This window comes from Talpa occidentalis, unplaced genomic scaffold (assembly GCF_014898055.3).
Source record: "Talpa occidentalis isolate TD23 unplaced genomic scaffold, MPIMG_talOcc4v2.1 talOcc4.12, whole genome shotgun sequence".
In the NCBI taxonomy this organism is placed as follows: Eukaryota; Metazoa; Chordata; class Mammalia; order Eulipotyphla; family Talpidae; genus Talpa; species Talpa occidentalis.
Genome location: NW_023601212.1, coordinates 6,985,942 through 7,003,640, shown reverse-complemented (window position 1 = coordinate 7,003,640; position 17,699 = coordinate 6,985,942). Strand labels below are relative to the sequence as shown.

The window sequence follows — 17,699 nt, the reverse complement described above, 5'->3', positions numbered from 1 at the left end:
GGCGAGGCGGGACGGGGCGCTGGGCGCGGCCGCGCGCACCTCGGCTGGGCAGCACCCGGGCGACAGGTGGGTCCTGAGGGGCGACGCCGGGCGCGGGCAGGCCGGGACGAACTCGGGGGCGGGGGCGGGGGCGGCCCTCGGCGGGAGGAGGCGGGGCGGGGCGGGGAGCGGCGGGAGCCCCGGTGGAGCTCGGGGTGACGCTGTCCCTGGGAGACGTCCTGAACTGTGGAACGCATGGCATAAAGCAGATTCTTTAAAAATTCGCATTAAACCTGTAGGTCCTATGTCATCTACGTGGGCCCCACGTCGCCTTCGGACCCCCCTCCCTGTGAAGTTACCGGGGCTCCCTCGGGGCGGCCGGGGGGGCGCCTGTCTCGAGGCCGGCGGCGGCCCGGGGCTCTCCGGGGGGCACCTGCCTCGGCCAGCGCCGCCTCCTGCGGGGGAGCGTGAGGGCGGCAGCGCCCCAGGCCACGCGCCCCCAGCCCTTGTCCTTGCGGGGCGCCCCCTGCTCGCCCGCCTCAGGGCCCGGCGGGGCGGGGCGGGCGGGGCCTGCGGGGCGGGGGGGGGCGGGGGCGAGCGGCCGCGGGGCTCGCGTCTGTGCTAATGGCCAAGTCTTTTATCGCCGGTCGTGCACGAGGGAAGGGGGAGACTGGACATACAGAAAGTCACCAAGCCCCAGCTGGGGTCGCTGCCACCCCGAGAGCCACTGTTGATTGGGGGCCGGATTCTTCAGGTCTTCATGCCCAAGTACTTTCTCCCCCGTGCCTTTTTGTTGTTAGTTTTATAGAGGTTTAATTGACACACACTGAAAAGCACATACTTTTTAAAAATTTTTTTTAAAGATTTATTTATTTATGCGTCTAAGAGCTGGGGTACAGGCCAGAGATGTGGGGCGTGAGAGGATTCACCAGATAGAATGGGGAGCACAACAGGCGGATCTGAAATACACTGCTGAGGGGAGCAGCAGGGAGACAGGAGAGGTCCGTGGCACCATGTGGGTAGCTCCCTGGCTGGCCGGGGATCAAACTCGTGCTGCAGAGGCTGTGGATTGCTTCATAGTGAGGTGCTTAACCCCTCGCGGCACCAGGGAGGCCTGAAAAGCACATACTTAAAGCGTATAATTGGATAAATTTTGACTTACAATGTATTGCACCTTTGCATATTTCACACCTCACCTTGCATATTTCACAAGTTTACCTGCACTGTCTGGTTTAGATGTGCTTCCGTTACGCATGCCCCAACCCAAGATTTTAAAACTCAGAGGCACTGATTTATTAGCCTATTTTACAGACTCAGCACTGAGGAATGCCAAAGGTACTGCCTCTGCCAAACGTCAGATGTGGGCACTGCAGCCTCTCCTAATCCCCTGTTGTACCTCCAAAATTGTCTTTTTTTTTTTTTTTTTAGATTTTGTTTATTTATTTATTTATACAAGCACTGGGTACAGTCAGAAGCACGGGAGGGTGAGAGAATTCACCAGAGCGGGGAACAGAACAGACAGACTGATGAAGGACACTGCTGAGGGGAGCAGCGGGCACTGCAGCAGAGGTCTGTGCGCCATGTGGGACCCTCGCCCAGAGGCCGGGGATCAAACCGGCGCTGCAGAGGCTGCGGGCAGCTTCGCAGCCCAGCGCTCAACTGCTGCACCATCAGGGGAGGCCCCACAATTGAGTCTTGAAGACATTCAGTCTTGAAGACTGACTGATTTCCCTGATTCTTATGGTCACCTGTTGGGGTCTGTCACTGGAGATAATTGAACAGGAGTGAGAACAGCCAGTTGCCCCTGCCTGGACCCTGCTTCTGCCCACTCCAACCACCCCTCCCACCCCTGCACCCTTGATTTATTCACTCCTTCCCAGGTCCAACTCACACCTCAAACACCAGTCCATCCTCCCACTGAGGTAGAGTGACACTAGCCACACATGGCAAGTCAGCACTTAAAACGTGGCTGATCCAAACTGGGATGTGCCATCAAGCAAAAGAGACCAGGTCTGGAAGATTTAGTATCTTGTTTTTTTAAAGGCAAAATATCTCTTCAGCATTTTCTATGTATATTCATTAGCTGTTAAAATGCTATTTTGGCACTTTTGGGTTAAATAGAATATACTATTAATATCAATGTTGCCTATTTTCTTCTTTTTGCTTTTCAATCTAAATACTAAATATTGGAAATAACACATGCAGCGCATGTTATATTTCTAGCATCTTCTGTGGTATTGATTCTTTCCACAAAATATATCTCCAGTTCCTGCTTTCGTCACATTGCGCTTCCTGTTTGTGGGTTTAGTTATTTCTTAAATAGGCTCTCAAAGAATTTAGCCAGATGCTTAGTGAATGGTAACTGGTGAATTCGTGTTGGCTGTCGTCTCTAATAATCTTTATTTTTCATAGCAAATTTAGGGTCACAGCCTAATTAAGGGGAGGAACAGGGAATTCCCACACCGCCCTATCACACCAGGGCACGGCTTTCCCGTTAGCAGGGTCCCCCACCAGATGGCACATTTGTTAGAAGGATGAACCTCTGTGGGCACATCATAATCGCCCAGAATTTATGACTGGCATTAGGGCTTACTCTTGCTGTTGGATGTTCTGTGAATTTAACAAATGTGTAATGGTATGTATCCGTCGTTACAATATCATGCAGAGTCGCTTCGCTGCCCTAAAAAATACTGTGGTGGGGGGGCCTCCCCAGTGGTGCAGCGGTTGAGCGCTGGGTTGCGATGCTGCCACAGCCTCTGCGGCGCCGGTTCCATCCCCAGCTGCTCCCCGGCCACCGAAGGAGGGTCCCACATGGGGCGCAGACCTCTCCTGCCGCCCGCTGCTCCCCTCAGCAGTGTACTTCGGTCCTTCTGCCTGCTCTGCTCCCCGCTCTGGCTCTGGTGAATCCTCTCACCCTCCCGCGCTTCTGACTGTACCCAGTGCTCGCATAAATAATAAATAAATAAATGAATGAATGAATAAATCTTTAAAAAAAAAAAAACTGTGTGTGCTCCACAGATTCACCAGCTCCTCCCCCGACACCGGCAACTACTACTCTCTTTACTGTCTTCCCTCTGCCCTGCCTTTTCCAGAATGTCCTTTCAATATGTAACCCTCAGATTGCCTTCTCTCATTGAGCAATACACATTTAAGGCTTCTCATGTCTCTTCATGGCTGCATAGTTTACTTTCTATGTGACCCTAAAGGAACGTGTCTATCGTCTGCATCTTTCGCGAAACCCAGCCCACTGTTCTCCCGTAACAGGCCTCCCTAATAACTCACAACCCAGATTTTAAGTTTGTCACTCTTTCTGGCTCAGCAAAAGCAGAGAGGTTATTTTAATCCCCCAGGAGCCTTGGGGAAGTACTGTTTCAGCTTTTGAACTTTTCGGTGACTCCTGTTCTACACATTTAAGGCTGTCATTTTCGTACGTGAAGATGCCTCTCAGACAGCTCAGGTCTGGAAAGTCAGCCATTAATCATCTTTCCGGGACCTCTTCTCCCATCCCAGTCTTCATAAGATGGAGGTTTCACAAAAATTCCCCAGGCAGCCGACTTGGAACTTGGGTTTTCACTGGGAGCAGTTTCAGACATGCCCCAGCTGGTGTTTCTGATTTCCTGGAATTTTGAGGTTCAGATTGCTTAAGCAGAAAAGGGGAATCTGACTTCAGAAACCAATTCTGGAAAAAGATACTCATGCCTGTGCTTCCTGAATCCCAAAAGAGACATTTGGGGCGGGTCTGGGAAGTGGCACCCTGGGTGCTATAGGGTATGGAGCAGATTCCCTGGCTCCCACCCACTCAGTACCAGGACCACCCCCAATATGACAACCACTGATGTCCCCAGATACAGCCCAATGTCCCCTAGGGCAGTCACCCCGATGAGTCCCACAGCTGGAGCTGATATAATGGGTCACTATTCACAGAACCCTGGAGAGAGTGGGGTGCTAGACGGCCTGGCCACAATGGCTGTCCCCCCTCCCTTCCTCACTGGGGTCGGTGACCAGTCAGGTCCACATCCTGAAGATCCTGATAGTAAAAGGAAGCTGGATGGCCAGCAAGGAAAGTCTGTGCGGGTCTGGAGTCCCAACACATTTCTTGTGTCAGCTAAACATGTCACACCGTCTCCTAAAACCTTGGACTGAGTCACCCTTGGCAGGAAGTGGGGTTTTTCTTGAGTGGCCGCAGCAGCCATTAGAGACCTCACACATTCCTCTTTCATCTCTGAGGTAAACTGAGGCAGAGGCAGCCTACTGGGAGTTCCTTTCTAGGATGTAGAATTATCTGCTGGTGGGTGCACAGCAGCCAGGGCCCCATCTTGTCCTGTGGAATGTAGGTGTTGGCCGGGGGGACCGCAGTTCCAGTCCCAGATCCACCTTTTGTCTCTGTAGCTGCGGTACTCTAGGCCCCAGGAGGCCCCTCCTGTGCCTGGAGGCCTCTGAGTTAGCCGCAGCCTTCACATCCCCGGACCTGTGGCTGCATCGCCCCATCTCTGCCTGTCGTCACACAGCTACTTCCCTCTGCTTTAGCCCAAGTCACCCTCCTTATAAGGACAGCAGTCATTGCATCTGGGCCACCAGCCTCCAGTGTGACCCACTGTCGCTGAGCACGTCTGCAAAGACCCCTTTTCCAAACCAGTTCATATTCCCAGACATGTCTTTTGGGGGGGCATGACAACCCACCACAGGGAGGTGGCGAGTGACTGCTGTTGGGCGTGACGTGTCCCTTCGGGGTAATGAGAACGTTCTAGAATTTGAGGTGATGGTGGTATATGCTATTGATTTTCCTAAAAGTCGTTGAATTGTGTGTGTTAGGAGGGTGGAATTTCTGGCCCCTGAATTAAAGCTCGAATTTACTAAAAGGCTCATGAGGAGAACTGGAATGTGAAAGCTCCCTGGCGGCTCCCAGCCTGGCTCGGCTTCTCCTGTCTCCCACTATACAGGTCACAGAGCCTCGCCCAGAAAACAAAGATGTGGGTGCAAAACAACAGCAGACACCCACAGGTGGGAGCCACCTCCACGTGCATCCGGCAGCCTGACTGGCAGCCTCCCTGGGGAGCAGCCCGAATGTCTAGAAATAAGAATCTCCAAGTGGCAGCAGCTCCGGGGCACAGCCCCCTTTAGCAGCAGGACCCTGGGCCAGAGCAGGGTTTTGCACACTGATCTGGAGCCTACAGGGCCCACCCCTGAGGTTGGGGCTTGCCCCCAGCCTCCCCAGCCCCCCAGCTCTGGGCGGCAGGATGTAGAGGCTCCGGAAGGAAGTGGCAGTGGGGCGGGAACTGGGCTGCACCCCAGTAGGGAGGGTCATGCGAGTCAGGGAGTCAGGTGGAAGCTTAGCTTAGAGGAACTATGTTCTATTTTGTTACAGGGGAGGGCGGGGTCTGGGGGAAAGGGTGTGTGTGTGGTGGGGCAGGGAAATTTGTCACCTTTTGTCAGTCTAGAAGTTTCTAAACACCACACACATCTCATCTTCAGGAGCCAGGCGCAGCCTGCCCACCTCCCTCCCACCGGACCTTGGAGAAGCCCAAAGAACAGAACCCATAGACGGTACCAGGACACGGGGCAGTGGGAGGGGCCTCCTGCCACTCTCCCTGGAACAGGTATTGTTCTTGACAGAAAACTTTGCTTCTGATGGAAACTCCCAGAAGTTTTAGGAAAGCATCGCTTCTGTTTAACTCTGTGTGTGTATCCTCCCGCTTTCTAAGAAAGGAGGGCAGACGAAACTTTAGCCCTCTCCCCCATCCTGCCTCATCCCCCATCCTCCCCCATCCTGCTTCTGGAACCATCCTGAGGGAGTCTGGCCCAGGGGGCAGAGGGATGTGAACACAAGAGTGGTCAGCTGCCTGGCAAGGTGGGGCCATCTCCTTGTCCCTGAAGTGCCTATCTGTGCAGGTTGTATCACCTCAGGTGACTTTCTTGGAGGTTCAGAGAGGCCCCAAAGTAAATAGAAGGCCGCCATAGATGTTTTTGCATTTCCCTTTGTGCTGTGGTTCCCCGTGGCTGTGGCTTGTCTGTGAAGTAAGCCACAGGTCTGGATCTAGGAGTGAGGAGGGCAAGGAGAACCACTGGTGGGCTCTGGCAGCAGCCTGACAGCAGCTCCACTCTGCGGATGGGTCCCCTGGTGGGGTGGGCCCGCGGGCACCTATGTGTGGTGTGGGCCTGCACTGCCTGGCCCCAGGGATGGCCAGAGCTAGAGACAGAGGATAGAGGCAGTGACTGCTGAGTGCCATGGGGTGCAGCCCCACTCGGAGGATAACCGGCGCTGGATTTGAAGTAAGAAGGCAGATGCCCCAATAACACGTGGCGAGTTATGGAGGTGCCTGTTGCCAGCTGTGTGGTCTGGGACACTTAACTCCTACTAACCCAGGGAGTCGGCCCCAGGATTGCCCCTGCCCCCAGCGGGACCGGCTGATATCTGGGGACACCTTGGTTGTCATGACTGGGGTGTTCCTGGCATAGAGCGGGTCCAGGGATGCTGCTCAATCCCCCTTCCCCCCCCCCCCCGCAGTGCCCCATCCATATGCTGGCAGTGCTCAGGGGGAGACATGGTCTGGGGCTCAGCCTTCCCACCTGTGCAGGGGACTCTGCATAGTGCCGCCAGATGTTGACTGAGGTGGCAGGAAGTAACAGTAGGGGCCAGGACCCTGTGATCAGCTCTGGGGCAGGAAGTGAAGGTGCTTTGCTCCGGCAACGCCACAGTGCCCTCGCCTCCGAGCACAGGTGCCGGAGCTGCGTCACCAGCAGGCCTCACGCTCAGGCCAACCCTGAGAGAGGTGCTGGGCTAGGTGGCCACGGTGTTTTCCCAGCTGCCACATGTTCCTCAGTGGCCACCCCTGCTCTTCCAGCCCCCACCCCTCCTAGTTTTGTCTGCTGTCCCCACACCTCGGCCACGCCCAGAGCATGTGTTCCACTTCCCTTTGGCCAAAATTTCTCTTGGGTGTTGGCATCAGGGCGGGCATTCTCTGTGGGGATCACACTCGGCCCTGTGGGGGGTTGACAGGGTCCCTGCAGGAGATGTGACAGGGAAGCGGTGGTCAGAGTGGTATGTGGCCCTGAGCCCCTACATGTTGGAAAAGGTAGGAGAGGGATTCCCACTGGAGCCCAGAGCGCCAGCCTGCCCACATCTGAGCCAGCCAGAGACCACGTCGGACTTGGGCCTTCTGGAACTTGGTGATGATACAACTGGACTATTTCGGGTTTTTTTTTTTTTTTTTTTAAGATTTATTTAGTCATGCATACAAGAGCTGGGATGTAGGACAGAGATGAGTGGGGGTGAAAGGATTCACCATGGGCCTCCCCGGTGGCTCAGTGGTAGAGCGCTGGGTTGTGAAGCTGCCCGCGGCCTCTGGGGCGCCGGTTCGATCCCCGGCTGCTCCCCGGCCACCGGAGGAGGGTCCCGCGTGGCGCGCAGACCTCTCCTGCCGCCCGCTGCTCCCCTCAGCAGTGTCCTTCGGTCCTTCTGCCTGCTCTGCTCCCCGCTCTGGCTCTGGTGAATTCTCTCACCCTCCCGCGCTTCTGACTGTACCCAGTGCATGGATAAGCAAAACAAACAAACAAATAAATAAATAAAATTTAAAAAAAAAAAAAACATGCCTCTATAAAAAAAAAAAAAAGAACTAAAAAAAAAGAAAGGATTCACCAGAGACAGAGTGGGGAGCAGAACAGGTGGATCCACTGGAATACACTGCTGAAGGGAGCAGCGGGGAGACAGGAGAGGTCTGTTGCATCATGTGGGTCAACTCCCTGGCCAGGGATCGAACTTGTGCTGCAGTGGCTGCTGATAACTTGATATACCTGAGACTTAACCCCTGCACCACCAGGGAGGCCCCAGTTGGACTAGTTCAGGCACTAGGCTGGTGGTTCAGCAGCGTAGGAGGCTCACATCCTGGACTAGGTCTACAGAGTGGGCACCAGGCAAGACCCTCTAGTCAAAAGTCAAGTGAGGGCCTCCCTGGTGGCGCAAGGGGTTAAACACCACACTATGAAGCAATCCGCAGCCACTGCTGCACGAGTTCGATCTCCAGTACAGGGAGCAACCCACATGGTGCAGCAGACCTCTCCTGTCTCGCCCGCTGCTCCCCTCAGCAGTGTATTTCAGTCAATTTTTCTGTTCTGTTCTCCACTCTGTCTCTGGTGAATCCTCTCACCGCCCCCATACCTCTGGACTGTACCCCAGCTCTCACCCCCCCACACCTCTGGCCTGTATGCATTTATTATGCATAAATAAATAAATCTTTTTTTAAAAAAAGTTGAGTGAGCACCAGCGATTTAAGCAAAAAAAAAAAAAAAAAAAGGAGGGGGGTACTATTAAATCCTAGATGGTTATTTATTAGACGTGGGTACTGACCTCGGGGCCAGGTCCGGGAGGGATTGTGGATGTCCGCTCCCACTTCCCCTCTGAGAGGACTTGCCCTCCCCTTGCTGCTCCTCGGAGAACTGTCCCACATAATGGAGGAAGAGGCTGAGCCCAGGGAGAAGCAGGCCAGGGAGGAGCAGGTGGGAGGTCAGGGTAGCCCATTCTCTGCTAGGCCTGGACAAGACCAGGGCGACCTTGTGCAGACTTCTCTTAAATGGTGTGCTGGAGTGAATGGGGCTCCCACAAAGTGCACGGGCCCCCTTTCAAAGTGGGGTCTTTTATCTTTGTCATCAGGATGGGAAGATGAGGTCACTCTGGATTTGAGGAGGGCCCAAGTCCGGTGCCTGAGGTGTCACACAGACACACAGGAGAGAACACGGACTCACCCCGCCCTGCTCTGACAGCCAGAGTATCAAAGCCAGGGGCCAGCCGGGCAGTTCCTCTGGGGCCTCTGAGGGCGCTCTCTTTGGCCTCTCCTGGACCTGGGAGCACCAGCAACCCTTGGCCCCTTGGCTTGTCTGTGCCTTCTCCTGCAAGGATGTTTTTTCATCGTTGAATTCATTAAGGGCCCACCCAGAAAATACAGGATGAGCGCCCATAAGAGCCTTCACTTGGTCACATCTGCAAAGACCCTTTTTCCAAATGAGACCCGGTTCCTGGGTGCAGGGACGTGGCTCTCTCTTTATGGAGACCAGCACACCACCTTCTGTGTCTCCCTCACCCCGTGCACATCCCCGAGCGCCCTCCACTGTCGCAGGGCTCTCGGGCAGGCGGTCACGCTGCCGGGTGTCAGGGCACCGTCTCGTCAACTTCTGTGCGGAGGCTGCCGGGATGTGCCACTGGGCAAGCTGTCCACTGGGGAGCCAGCTCCTTTGGTGAAACTCCTTACGCCCACCAGCCCTGAGAAACCTCCCACATGGCCTGCTTGTGCTTCCAGAAAGCTTACACTTAACTCGCTCTGTATTCCCAGCGCTCGGGGGACCCAGGGCCGTGACACTCCCGTGGGCCCGACTCTCGCATCCTAGGGACTCCTGCGGCTCCACCAGGGCCGTGCAGGCAGGCAGCACCATGTCCAGCCCCTTCCTGAAGCAAGTCTTCAACAAGGACAAGACCTTCCGCCCCAAGCGCAAGTTCGAGCCGGGCACCCAGCGCTTTGAGCTGCACAAGAAGGCACAGGCCTCGCTGAACGCGGGGCTGGACCTGAAGGTGGCTGTGCAGCTGCCCGCCGGGGAGGAGCTGAACGACTGGGTGGCCGTGCACGTGGTGGACTTCTTCAACCGCGTCAACCTCATCTACGGCACCATCAGCGACGGCTGCACCGAGCAGTCCTGCCCCATCATGTCGGGCGGGCCCAAGTACGAGTACCGCTGGCAGGACGAGCACCACTTCCGGAAGCCCACGGCACTGTCGGCCCCCCGCTACATGGACCTGCTCATGGACTGGATCGAGGTGCAGATCAACAACGAGGACATCTTCCCCACCAGCGTTGGTGAGTCGCGGGGCCGTTGGCAGCGGCGGTGTGGCTAGTGGCCGTGGGGGCCACGGGCCCAGGGGCACCGGCCGGGTCAGCTTGCTCCTTAACTTTGAGTAACTGCTCCTGTGGGGTGTGATCATGTGTTGGAGAGCCCAGCCTCGCACTACTCAGCGACATCGAGCGCGCTCACGTGGCTGTGCAGCCCTCACCTCTGCCTCATTCCAGAACCTCCCCAGAAAGGAGCCGTGTCCACATCATAGTCTCCCCTCCCCCTCCCCCAACCCCCGGCACAACCTCACTTTCTGTCTGTGGCCGGGCCTGCCCTGGACGTTTCTCATCTGTGGACTCATACTGTGTAACCTTCGGTGTCTGGCTTCTCTCTCTGAGCATCGTGTGTGCAGGGTCCCTCCCGTGGGCGCGGGTGTCAGAGCTGCCCCCCTTTCCATAGCTGGGTGATGGTCCTCTGTGGGAAGGGACACACTTGCTTTAAGGATCTTGAGAGGGGAGAGGGTTGTGGCTGAATCCAAATGTCATTGCAAGGGTGCTTACAAAAGGGAGGCAGAGGCGACGGAAAAGAAGCCACTAGTGGTGGGAGAAACAGGAAGGGCTCACAGGCCAGGGACGCAGCAGCTTCCAGAAAAGGCAGGAAAAGAGTCTCCATTGCCACACCCCTGGCGCCTCCAGAAGGACCGGCCTTGCCTACATCTTGACTTTGACCCCAGGAGCCCGCGTCGGAGCTCCGCCTCCAGAGCCATCTGAGAGCGCGCCCTGAGACCCACATGGAGGTCACCGTCACCCCGGGGATGGGCCTCTGCACACACCCTCGGGAGCCGCAGGCCCCTGGTCTCTGATGGGCCTGACACCTACTTGAGTCCCTCATGAGTGGGGCTCACGCCAGCCAGGGCAGAGGCCGTCCTGGAATCGGCGCTTTGCTGTCAGGTTACTGGGGCCCTGTGGGGCCCTGTGGGGCCCTGACTCCTGTGTGTACACATGCTCAGCTTCAGAGCAGTGGCTGCCAATAGCTTGATAGCACTGAGACTTAACCCCTTGTGCCCCAGGGAGATCCAAGGCACGTGCTCTTGACCAGTAGGTTATCCTGTTAGACCAGGGGTCTACTCTCCACGGGGCTAGAGGTAAGTCTTCCCAGCTCTGTGGGCCAGGGGGCCTCTGCCTCTACCACTCAGATCTGCTCCGCAAGCCATAGTGGACACCATGCACAATTTATGTGTCCTCCAGCAATTGGACACCTACTGAGAAATGCGTCCTCAGGTGATTTCCTAGCTGGACAAGTATCATGGCGTGTAGTGACATAACCAGGGTGGTCCGGCTTGCTGGGTGGTGGAGCCCGCTGGGGCCACCATCGTGTGTGTGGTCCATCGGTGACATAAACGTCATCAGGTGACACTGACTAAACAAGTGCACAGCCTATGTTCCAATAAAATTTTATCTATAGGCCTCCCTGGCGCCTAGGGGCTAAGTCTCAGCGCTATCACCACTAGGGGCTGAGTTCAATCCCTGGTCAGAGCGCAGCAGACCTCTTCTGCCCTCCGCTGCTCCCCTCAGCAGTGGATTTCAGTAGATCCACCTGTTCTATGCCCCACTCTGTCTTTGTGAATCCTGTCACCACCACCACCCTCTCCCGCCCCAACCTCTGGCCTGCATCCCAGTTCTTTTTTTTTTTTAAACTAAAGATTGATTGATTGATTGATTGATTGATACAAGCACTGGGTACTGTCGGAAGCGTGGGAGGGCGAGAGAATTCACCAGAGCCAGAGCGGGGAACAGAACAGGAAGACTGATGAAACACACTGCTGAGGGGAGCAGCAGGTGAGACAGGAGAGGTCTGCACGCCATGTGGAACCCTTGCCGGCGGCCGGGGATTGAACCAGCGCTGCAGAGGCTGTTGGCAGCTTCGCGGCCCGGCATTCAACCGTTGCACCACCAGGGGAGGCCCAGCATCCCAGTTCTTGTATGCATTAAAAATAATAATTAAATTCAGTAACAGGAGAAAAAGCCCCATTAAGGTGTACACATTGTGAGACGCACATCCAGGTGAGAGCAGTGTGGTAAGAACACTCAATGGGGAGAGAGGGAAAACTGCCATTAAACGAAAACTACCAAAAGGCAAAAGATCGGTTTTCTGGGCTGTCTCAGTCTCTGAAGACACAGAAACCTAACTGGAAGTATGCTGTGCACTGAGGCTGGAGAGCCGGATATGAGGGGCACTGAGCAGGTGCAGGCAGAGGCCGGTGGGGCAGCTCTGCCTTCGTGGGCAGATGGGCTTTGCCCGGCCCTGGCGTGGAGTGGTGAGGGTAGGAGAGGGCTACTCCCTCCTGGGCCAGGCTCCACGGAGTGCGCAGTGGTACAGAAGCTATGTGGCCTCGGACTCTCTACCAGGCCTGATGAGTGCACCCCACCCTTGGGACTGTGGGGCGGGGGTCGTCTCAGAGCCCCAGGTAGTCTCCCCGCAGCGCTGACTAGCCTGTTGTCTGTCCAGGCACGCCATTCCCCAAGAACTTCCTGCAGGTGGTGAGGAAGATCCTGTCGCGCCTGTTCCGGGTGTTCGTGCACGTCTACATCCACCACTTTGACCGCATCGCCCAGATGGGCTCCGAGGCCCACGTCAACACCTGCTACAAGCACTTCTTCTACTTTGTCAAGGAGTTCGGTCTTATCGACACCAAGGAGCTGGAGCCACTGGTGAGGTGGGGGGCGTTCTCCAGGGCCAAGGCACCCGACTCCTTGGCGTGCCCCCAGCAGCTCTTGGCAGAGTGAAGCTAACCATTGTTGTTTAGATTTGGGCCCAGATTTATCAAGTGATGATGCTGGGGTGGCGCTGGGGTGCCCTCAAGTGGAGTGGCTCCCTGCTTTCCGGGGCTTGGCGTTCAGAACCCACCCACCAGGGTTGGTTTTGGTTCCTTTTGCGCCTCACCCCTGCGGGTACCCCCAGTGTGGATACCCTGAACCCCACCAAAAAACTGAGGCCTCTGCTTCCTGGGCTACCATGCCCATGGGACCAAGGAGGCCACCCCACTACCTGCAGGGCTGGGGCGCTCCTTCTAGCAGGCTGGTTTAACATGAATCTCAATATATTATTTACAGAATACTTAGATTTGTTATGTAATTTTGTTTCTTTGCCATCACTGTGAGTATCTTCCTGTATCAGTTTTTTTGTATTTGTTAACCATCTCTTGGGGACAGATCTCCAAGGCTAGGTCTAAAGGTGATATTGCAGGTACTCATTTCTATTTCCAGAAGGCTTTCCAGAAATATCCTTCTGGCATCTGAGCAACTGTACAAGGTGGGATCAGTCTGTAAATAAAGGTTTATTGGCAAAGGCACAATCTGGGTTTTATCACCTCAGGGTAGACTTGAACCCCCAGGCATGTGAAGATCACACCCCACTTTCCATAGGGTGTTTCGATCACCCTTCTTGTTGATGCTGATGTCCTACTTGCTCTCAACAGAAAGAAATGACCTCACGGATGTGCCACTGAGCCCCTCACCGCGTCACAGCAGCGCCAGCGCCGCCAGCCGGGCCTGCTGTTCTAGCCAAGCATCTGCGAACTCCACATTCCTGCTGCTGAGATGCTCCCCGAGCAGCCCCAGGCCTGCTGTAAGCCCCGCGTGCCCCCAGCCCTGTGCTGTCACAGAGGAGATGAACTTGAACTCTGTAATTCTGTTTATTGTCCACCACAGGGAAAAACCCCTTTGTTTTTAAACCATTTGCATTGCCCACACCTGTCCCTACTGGCCCTCGTCAACTGCCCTGCCCAGCGCAGCAAGCACGTTGCTCCCGGCAGGTATGTTTCTGAGAGGTACGACTGTCCCTCCCTCACCTCTTCCTCAACCCAGTTCCGCTGCCTCAGTTCCTCCAAGGTGTTTTTGCCTGTCTGTGCAGCCATCCTGGACCCAGGTTTTCACATGTCATGAAAGACATGTCGTCAGGTAGTCTCATGTACAACTACCCTGAGATATTAAGGAAAAAAGAATTTTTACTTCTATAAGCTGGCCCACCCACACCCCCATACTGTTGTGAGCGACACAGGCCAGCTCTCCCACAAAGCTCCTCTCCTCCCAGGGCTGGGAAGCTTTGCCGTTACCTAAAGTTTACTGGGCTTGGCCTTTCTTCAGATGCCTCTTACCGCTAAGTGGAAGTCTTATGTGTGTCTCTATCCCAGTGGACAAAGGACCAAAATCCCAGAGTGCTGTGCCTCTATCAGGCCTTGGGTGATGTGACTGGGGCTCTGCAGGCACTGGGCCACGCTAGTGACCCCAGAAAGCCATGTGGTACCCCTTCAGGCTCCCAGTCCCCTGCCCTCCACCGCCCTACTCTGGCCCTACTCTGGCATCATCTGTGACCTCTCAGACAGGTGATAGCCTCTGCCTAGGCCTGCCTAGGCCTGCCTAGGCCTCTGAGTGCCTCAGAGTCCGCGATGCTAGAAGAGGAAAGTGTCTGCCTGACATTTAACAAGTGCAATTAGCGTGACCTTAGCTTGGATCCTTCTAGAGCCCATGGGTCCAGCAACCCCACCCCCCCTCCATGGGGAGATGAACCCCAAGGACTTCAGAGAACCATCCTGTCAAATGTAGCTCTTTTTAAATGCAAAGCCATGACCAAACGCCATGACCACTGTGTCCCCTCTGCCACCCCAGGACCCTGCCATTCCTCAAACCTGGCCTGGTTGGGGAAGGCGTCAGGGACAACTGGGGCAAGTGAGTCCCCTGTCGGATCCCCAAGCCCCTTCTGCACCCATAAGTATCTCCACACAAACATCATATTAAATACCGTATGGCCACAGATGCTTGTCATCATTTCTGGTTTTCTGACCTCAGGGCATGTCCTCGCGGTTGTCACCAAGAGGTGAGAGAATCTTAGCTGCCTCAATGGTCTGTGGCCCACAAAGCACCCTGAATAGATAACCAAATGCACAAAATACAGGTGGGGTTAGAATGCAGCAGGGTGGAGGCTGGGGCCATTAGGGCCAAAATGACAGACCCATGGCAGCAGGGAAGACATGGTGTCCAGAAGGCGCCCTTGTCACTCCCACATCCATCGTGAGGGTTACTTCCCACACTCGTCAACATGATTTAACTCTGCCTTTTTCTGTTAAAAAGTTGTTTCCAGAAAACCTTGACATGAGTGCAGAATAGATTCAGAGGGAATCTACAATCTAGAAATGGGAGTTTTCTATTCCCGCCATCAGTGACTCTATCTTCAAACACACCATTAGCTTAATGGAAAACTCGTTTTTTATTTCATGTGTGGAAAATGTGATGGATTACTTACTCTCAAAGATCCCTTTCAGGTAAAACTTACTGGTTCCAGGACCAACAGAATTTGGTCTTTGGCAAAACAGGTTTGGGCCTGTGCTCCAGGTAGCAAAGCAGAGCCCCCAGATGGGCAGCCCTGGCGCCTCAGCCTCTGTGACTTCCTGCCCCTAGAGGGCGTGCTGGCTCTGTGGAAAGAGAGGGATTCTTTTTTCAAAGTGAGTTCCACCTGACCTGGACACACCCTCTAAAGAAGCCTTTGTTGGCAAATGCACTACAAGGACTTTCAGGACCAGTTTAAGAATTGGGAGCTTATGGGGTTTATGAACCAACCAATTTGGGACCAATTTGTTTGGTCCCAGCTCCAGCCTGGCCCTGGGACCTGCAGACATGCCGCCTTATTTGGTAAAGGGATTTTGTAGATGCAATTGAATTGAGGATCCTGAGATGGGGAGGATTCTGGATTCTCAGGGGCCTAATGTCTCTTGAGGGAGGAGGAGGGACAGAGGTGATAGCTTGATAGTGCCAAGACTTCAACTCCTTGTGCCACAAGGGAGGCCCCTAAAGTTAGAGCAATTTTAATATCTGGTAATATAACATCAGTATTCTGCAGTGTTACTGTGTTTATAGTCTGTGACTATTCTAAGTATATATTCCAGATGAGCCTTAGAATTATTTAATTTTAGGGGCCTCCCTGGTGGTACAGGCGGTTGAGTGCAATGCTGTGAAGCTGTCCACAGCCTCTGCAGGGCCGGTTCAATCCACGCCGGCCTCGGAGCAACCCACATGGCGAGCAGACCTCTCCTGCCTGGCCCGCTGCTCCCCTCAGCAGTGTGTTTCCTCAGTCTGCCTGTTCTGTTCCCCGCTCTGTCTCTGGTGAATCCTCTCACCCTCCTGCGCATCTGGCCTGTACCCCACTCTTGTATAAATAAAATAAATCTTTAAAAAAAATTGTTTAATTAAAAAAGTTGCCTCTATAAGTTGGATGAAATACTAAATCTGGAAAACAGCATGGTCATAGGTCCCAAAGGGCCCCGTGTATCTCAACACTTACTCCAGGCACATCTCTCTGTCATTTCTATCATGCACAGTTTTTTTCCCTCATATAATTTTTTTTTTTTTTTTTTGGGGACCCTTGCTGGCGGCCGGGGAACGAACCAGCACTGCAGAGGCTGCAGGCAGCCTCGCAGCCCAGCACTCAACCGCTGCGCCACCAGGGGAGGCCCTCCCTCATATAATTTAAAAAGTTGAGATATGTCACATGTCATAAAATTTACCATCTTTAAAATTGCACAGTTCAGTGGTTAGTATAGTCACAAAGCTGTGTAGCCATCGCCATCAAATTCCAGAACATTCTATCACCCCCAAAAGAATGCTCCTCTCCATCAGTGGTCACTCCCCCTCCCAGCCCCTGTCAAACACAAATTTCTCTGTTTCTGTGGATTTGTCTGTTGTGCACATTTCATATCTGCACATTTCATTTAATTCTTAGCTATTTTTGGTTGTTGCTATGAATGAGATTTTTTTCCATGATGTCTTTTTTCCGTTGTACTTTCTAAATAGCTATGTCTGCTTTATTTGGGAAATATTTCAATTTTGTTCTTGACTTCTTTACTGAAAATTCAGTTGATTCTCCTGCATCTTCTAGGCAGAGACTCACATTTGCAGATGATGATAACTGAGTATATTCATTATTTATGGCCAGAATCAGTAGATATTGTTTCATAAATAATGATAGTTAGCAAACTTAAGGTCAGTATGTTTACACACACACAGAAAACAGTAAGAAATTAATATTTTAAAGCATAACACAAGATCAAAAGCCATAAAATCAAATGCAGCATTTAGGAATCTGGGTTGGCTACATGAAGCCCACTGCCTGTTTTTGTAAATAAAGTTTTATTGGCACAGAGCTGTGCTTACTTATTTGCATATTGCAATGAGATCCCTTGGAACTATCCACTATCGACCTTTACAGAAAAAAATTACCAGCCCTCCAATGGAGAAACACTAATTCTCATGTATACAAAGGGCCCCACATAGGGATAAAACCAAAATGTCATGTTTTCTTCTTTTCAAACAGACATGGACCAAGCAGTGTTGGAGCAACTCTGGGTGATTGACACAATCCTAATGCTACACATCTTAGGCTTTGTGAGTCATATCCCAGCAAAGCTGCTATTAGAAAGGCAGGGAATGGCCCAAAGTAGATTAGGCAAAGTTACACAGAATTCAAGCAAGCCATGAGCATGCAGCGCTGCCACATTCCAGGGACAAAGGATACTTATTTTGATCAAATTTATGCACTGAAATACATGAAATTAAATAGAAATTTAGGGAAAATATGGTAAATTTTTTCAAATTTCAGGTATTCATTAATCAGTGTCAATCCCAATACCATGATTCTGTGCATTGAGAAGGGAATTATTTCCTGGTTAGGTAGAAAATTGTGCGGATGGCTTCTGGAAGACCTATGTCTACACAGCGTTATAGAGACTTTTTGACTTATGGATAGAAGAACTGGGGTGGAGGCCAGAGGTGCAGGGGTGAGAGGATTCACCAGAGACAGAGTGGGGAGCAGAACAGGCAGATCCACTGAAATACACTGCTGAGGGGAACAGC

The 17,699-nt window shown here is 53.4% G+C and overlaps 1 protein-coding gene across 2 annotated transcripts; it reads left to right on the top strand.

Moving 5' to 3' along the window:
- The first annotated feature begins 38 nt into the window (after positions 1-38).
- MOB3A (MOB kinase activator 3A) lies at positions 39-16,793 on the top strand. 2 transcript variants are annotated; one of them, XM_037504991.2, is made up of 5 exons: positions 39-66; positions 5,452-5,576; positions 9,303-9,821; positions 12,304-12,506; positions 13,274-16,793. In XM_037504991.2, exons 3-5 carry the CDS (start codon positions 9,401-9,403, stop codon positions 13,301-13,303), a joined length of 654 nt encoding a protein of 217 aa, XP_037360888.1. In that variant the 5' UTR covers positions 39-66; positions 5,452-5,576; positions 9,303-9,400; the 3' UTR covers positions 13,304-16,793. The 2 variants fall into 2 exon arrangements, with proteins under 2 accessions (XP_037360888.1, XP_037360887.1); XM_037504990.2 differs by lacking the exon at positions 39-66 and adding an exon at positions 3,944-4,980.
- Positions 16,794-17,699: the final 906 nt, after the last annotated feature.

Excerpts from the sequence above, each read along its gene's own strand:
- MOB3A (XM_037504991.2), top strand. The coding sequence starts at position 9,401 with ATGTCCAGCCCCTTCCTGAAGCAAGTCTTCAACAAGGACAAGACCTTC. Across the intron at positions 9,822-12,303 it reads CATCTTCCCCACCAGCGTTG|GCACGCCATTCCCCAAGAAC; the intron begins GTGAGTCGCGGG and ends TTGTCTGTCCAG. Across the intron at positions 12,507-13,273 it reads CCAAGGAGCTGGAGCCACTG|AAAGAAATGACCTCACGGAT; the intron begins GTGAGGTGGGGG and ends TGCTCTCAACAG.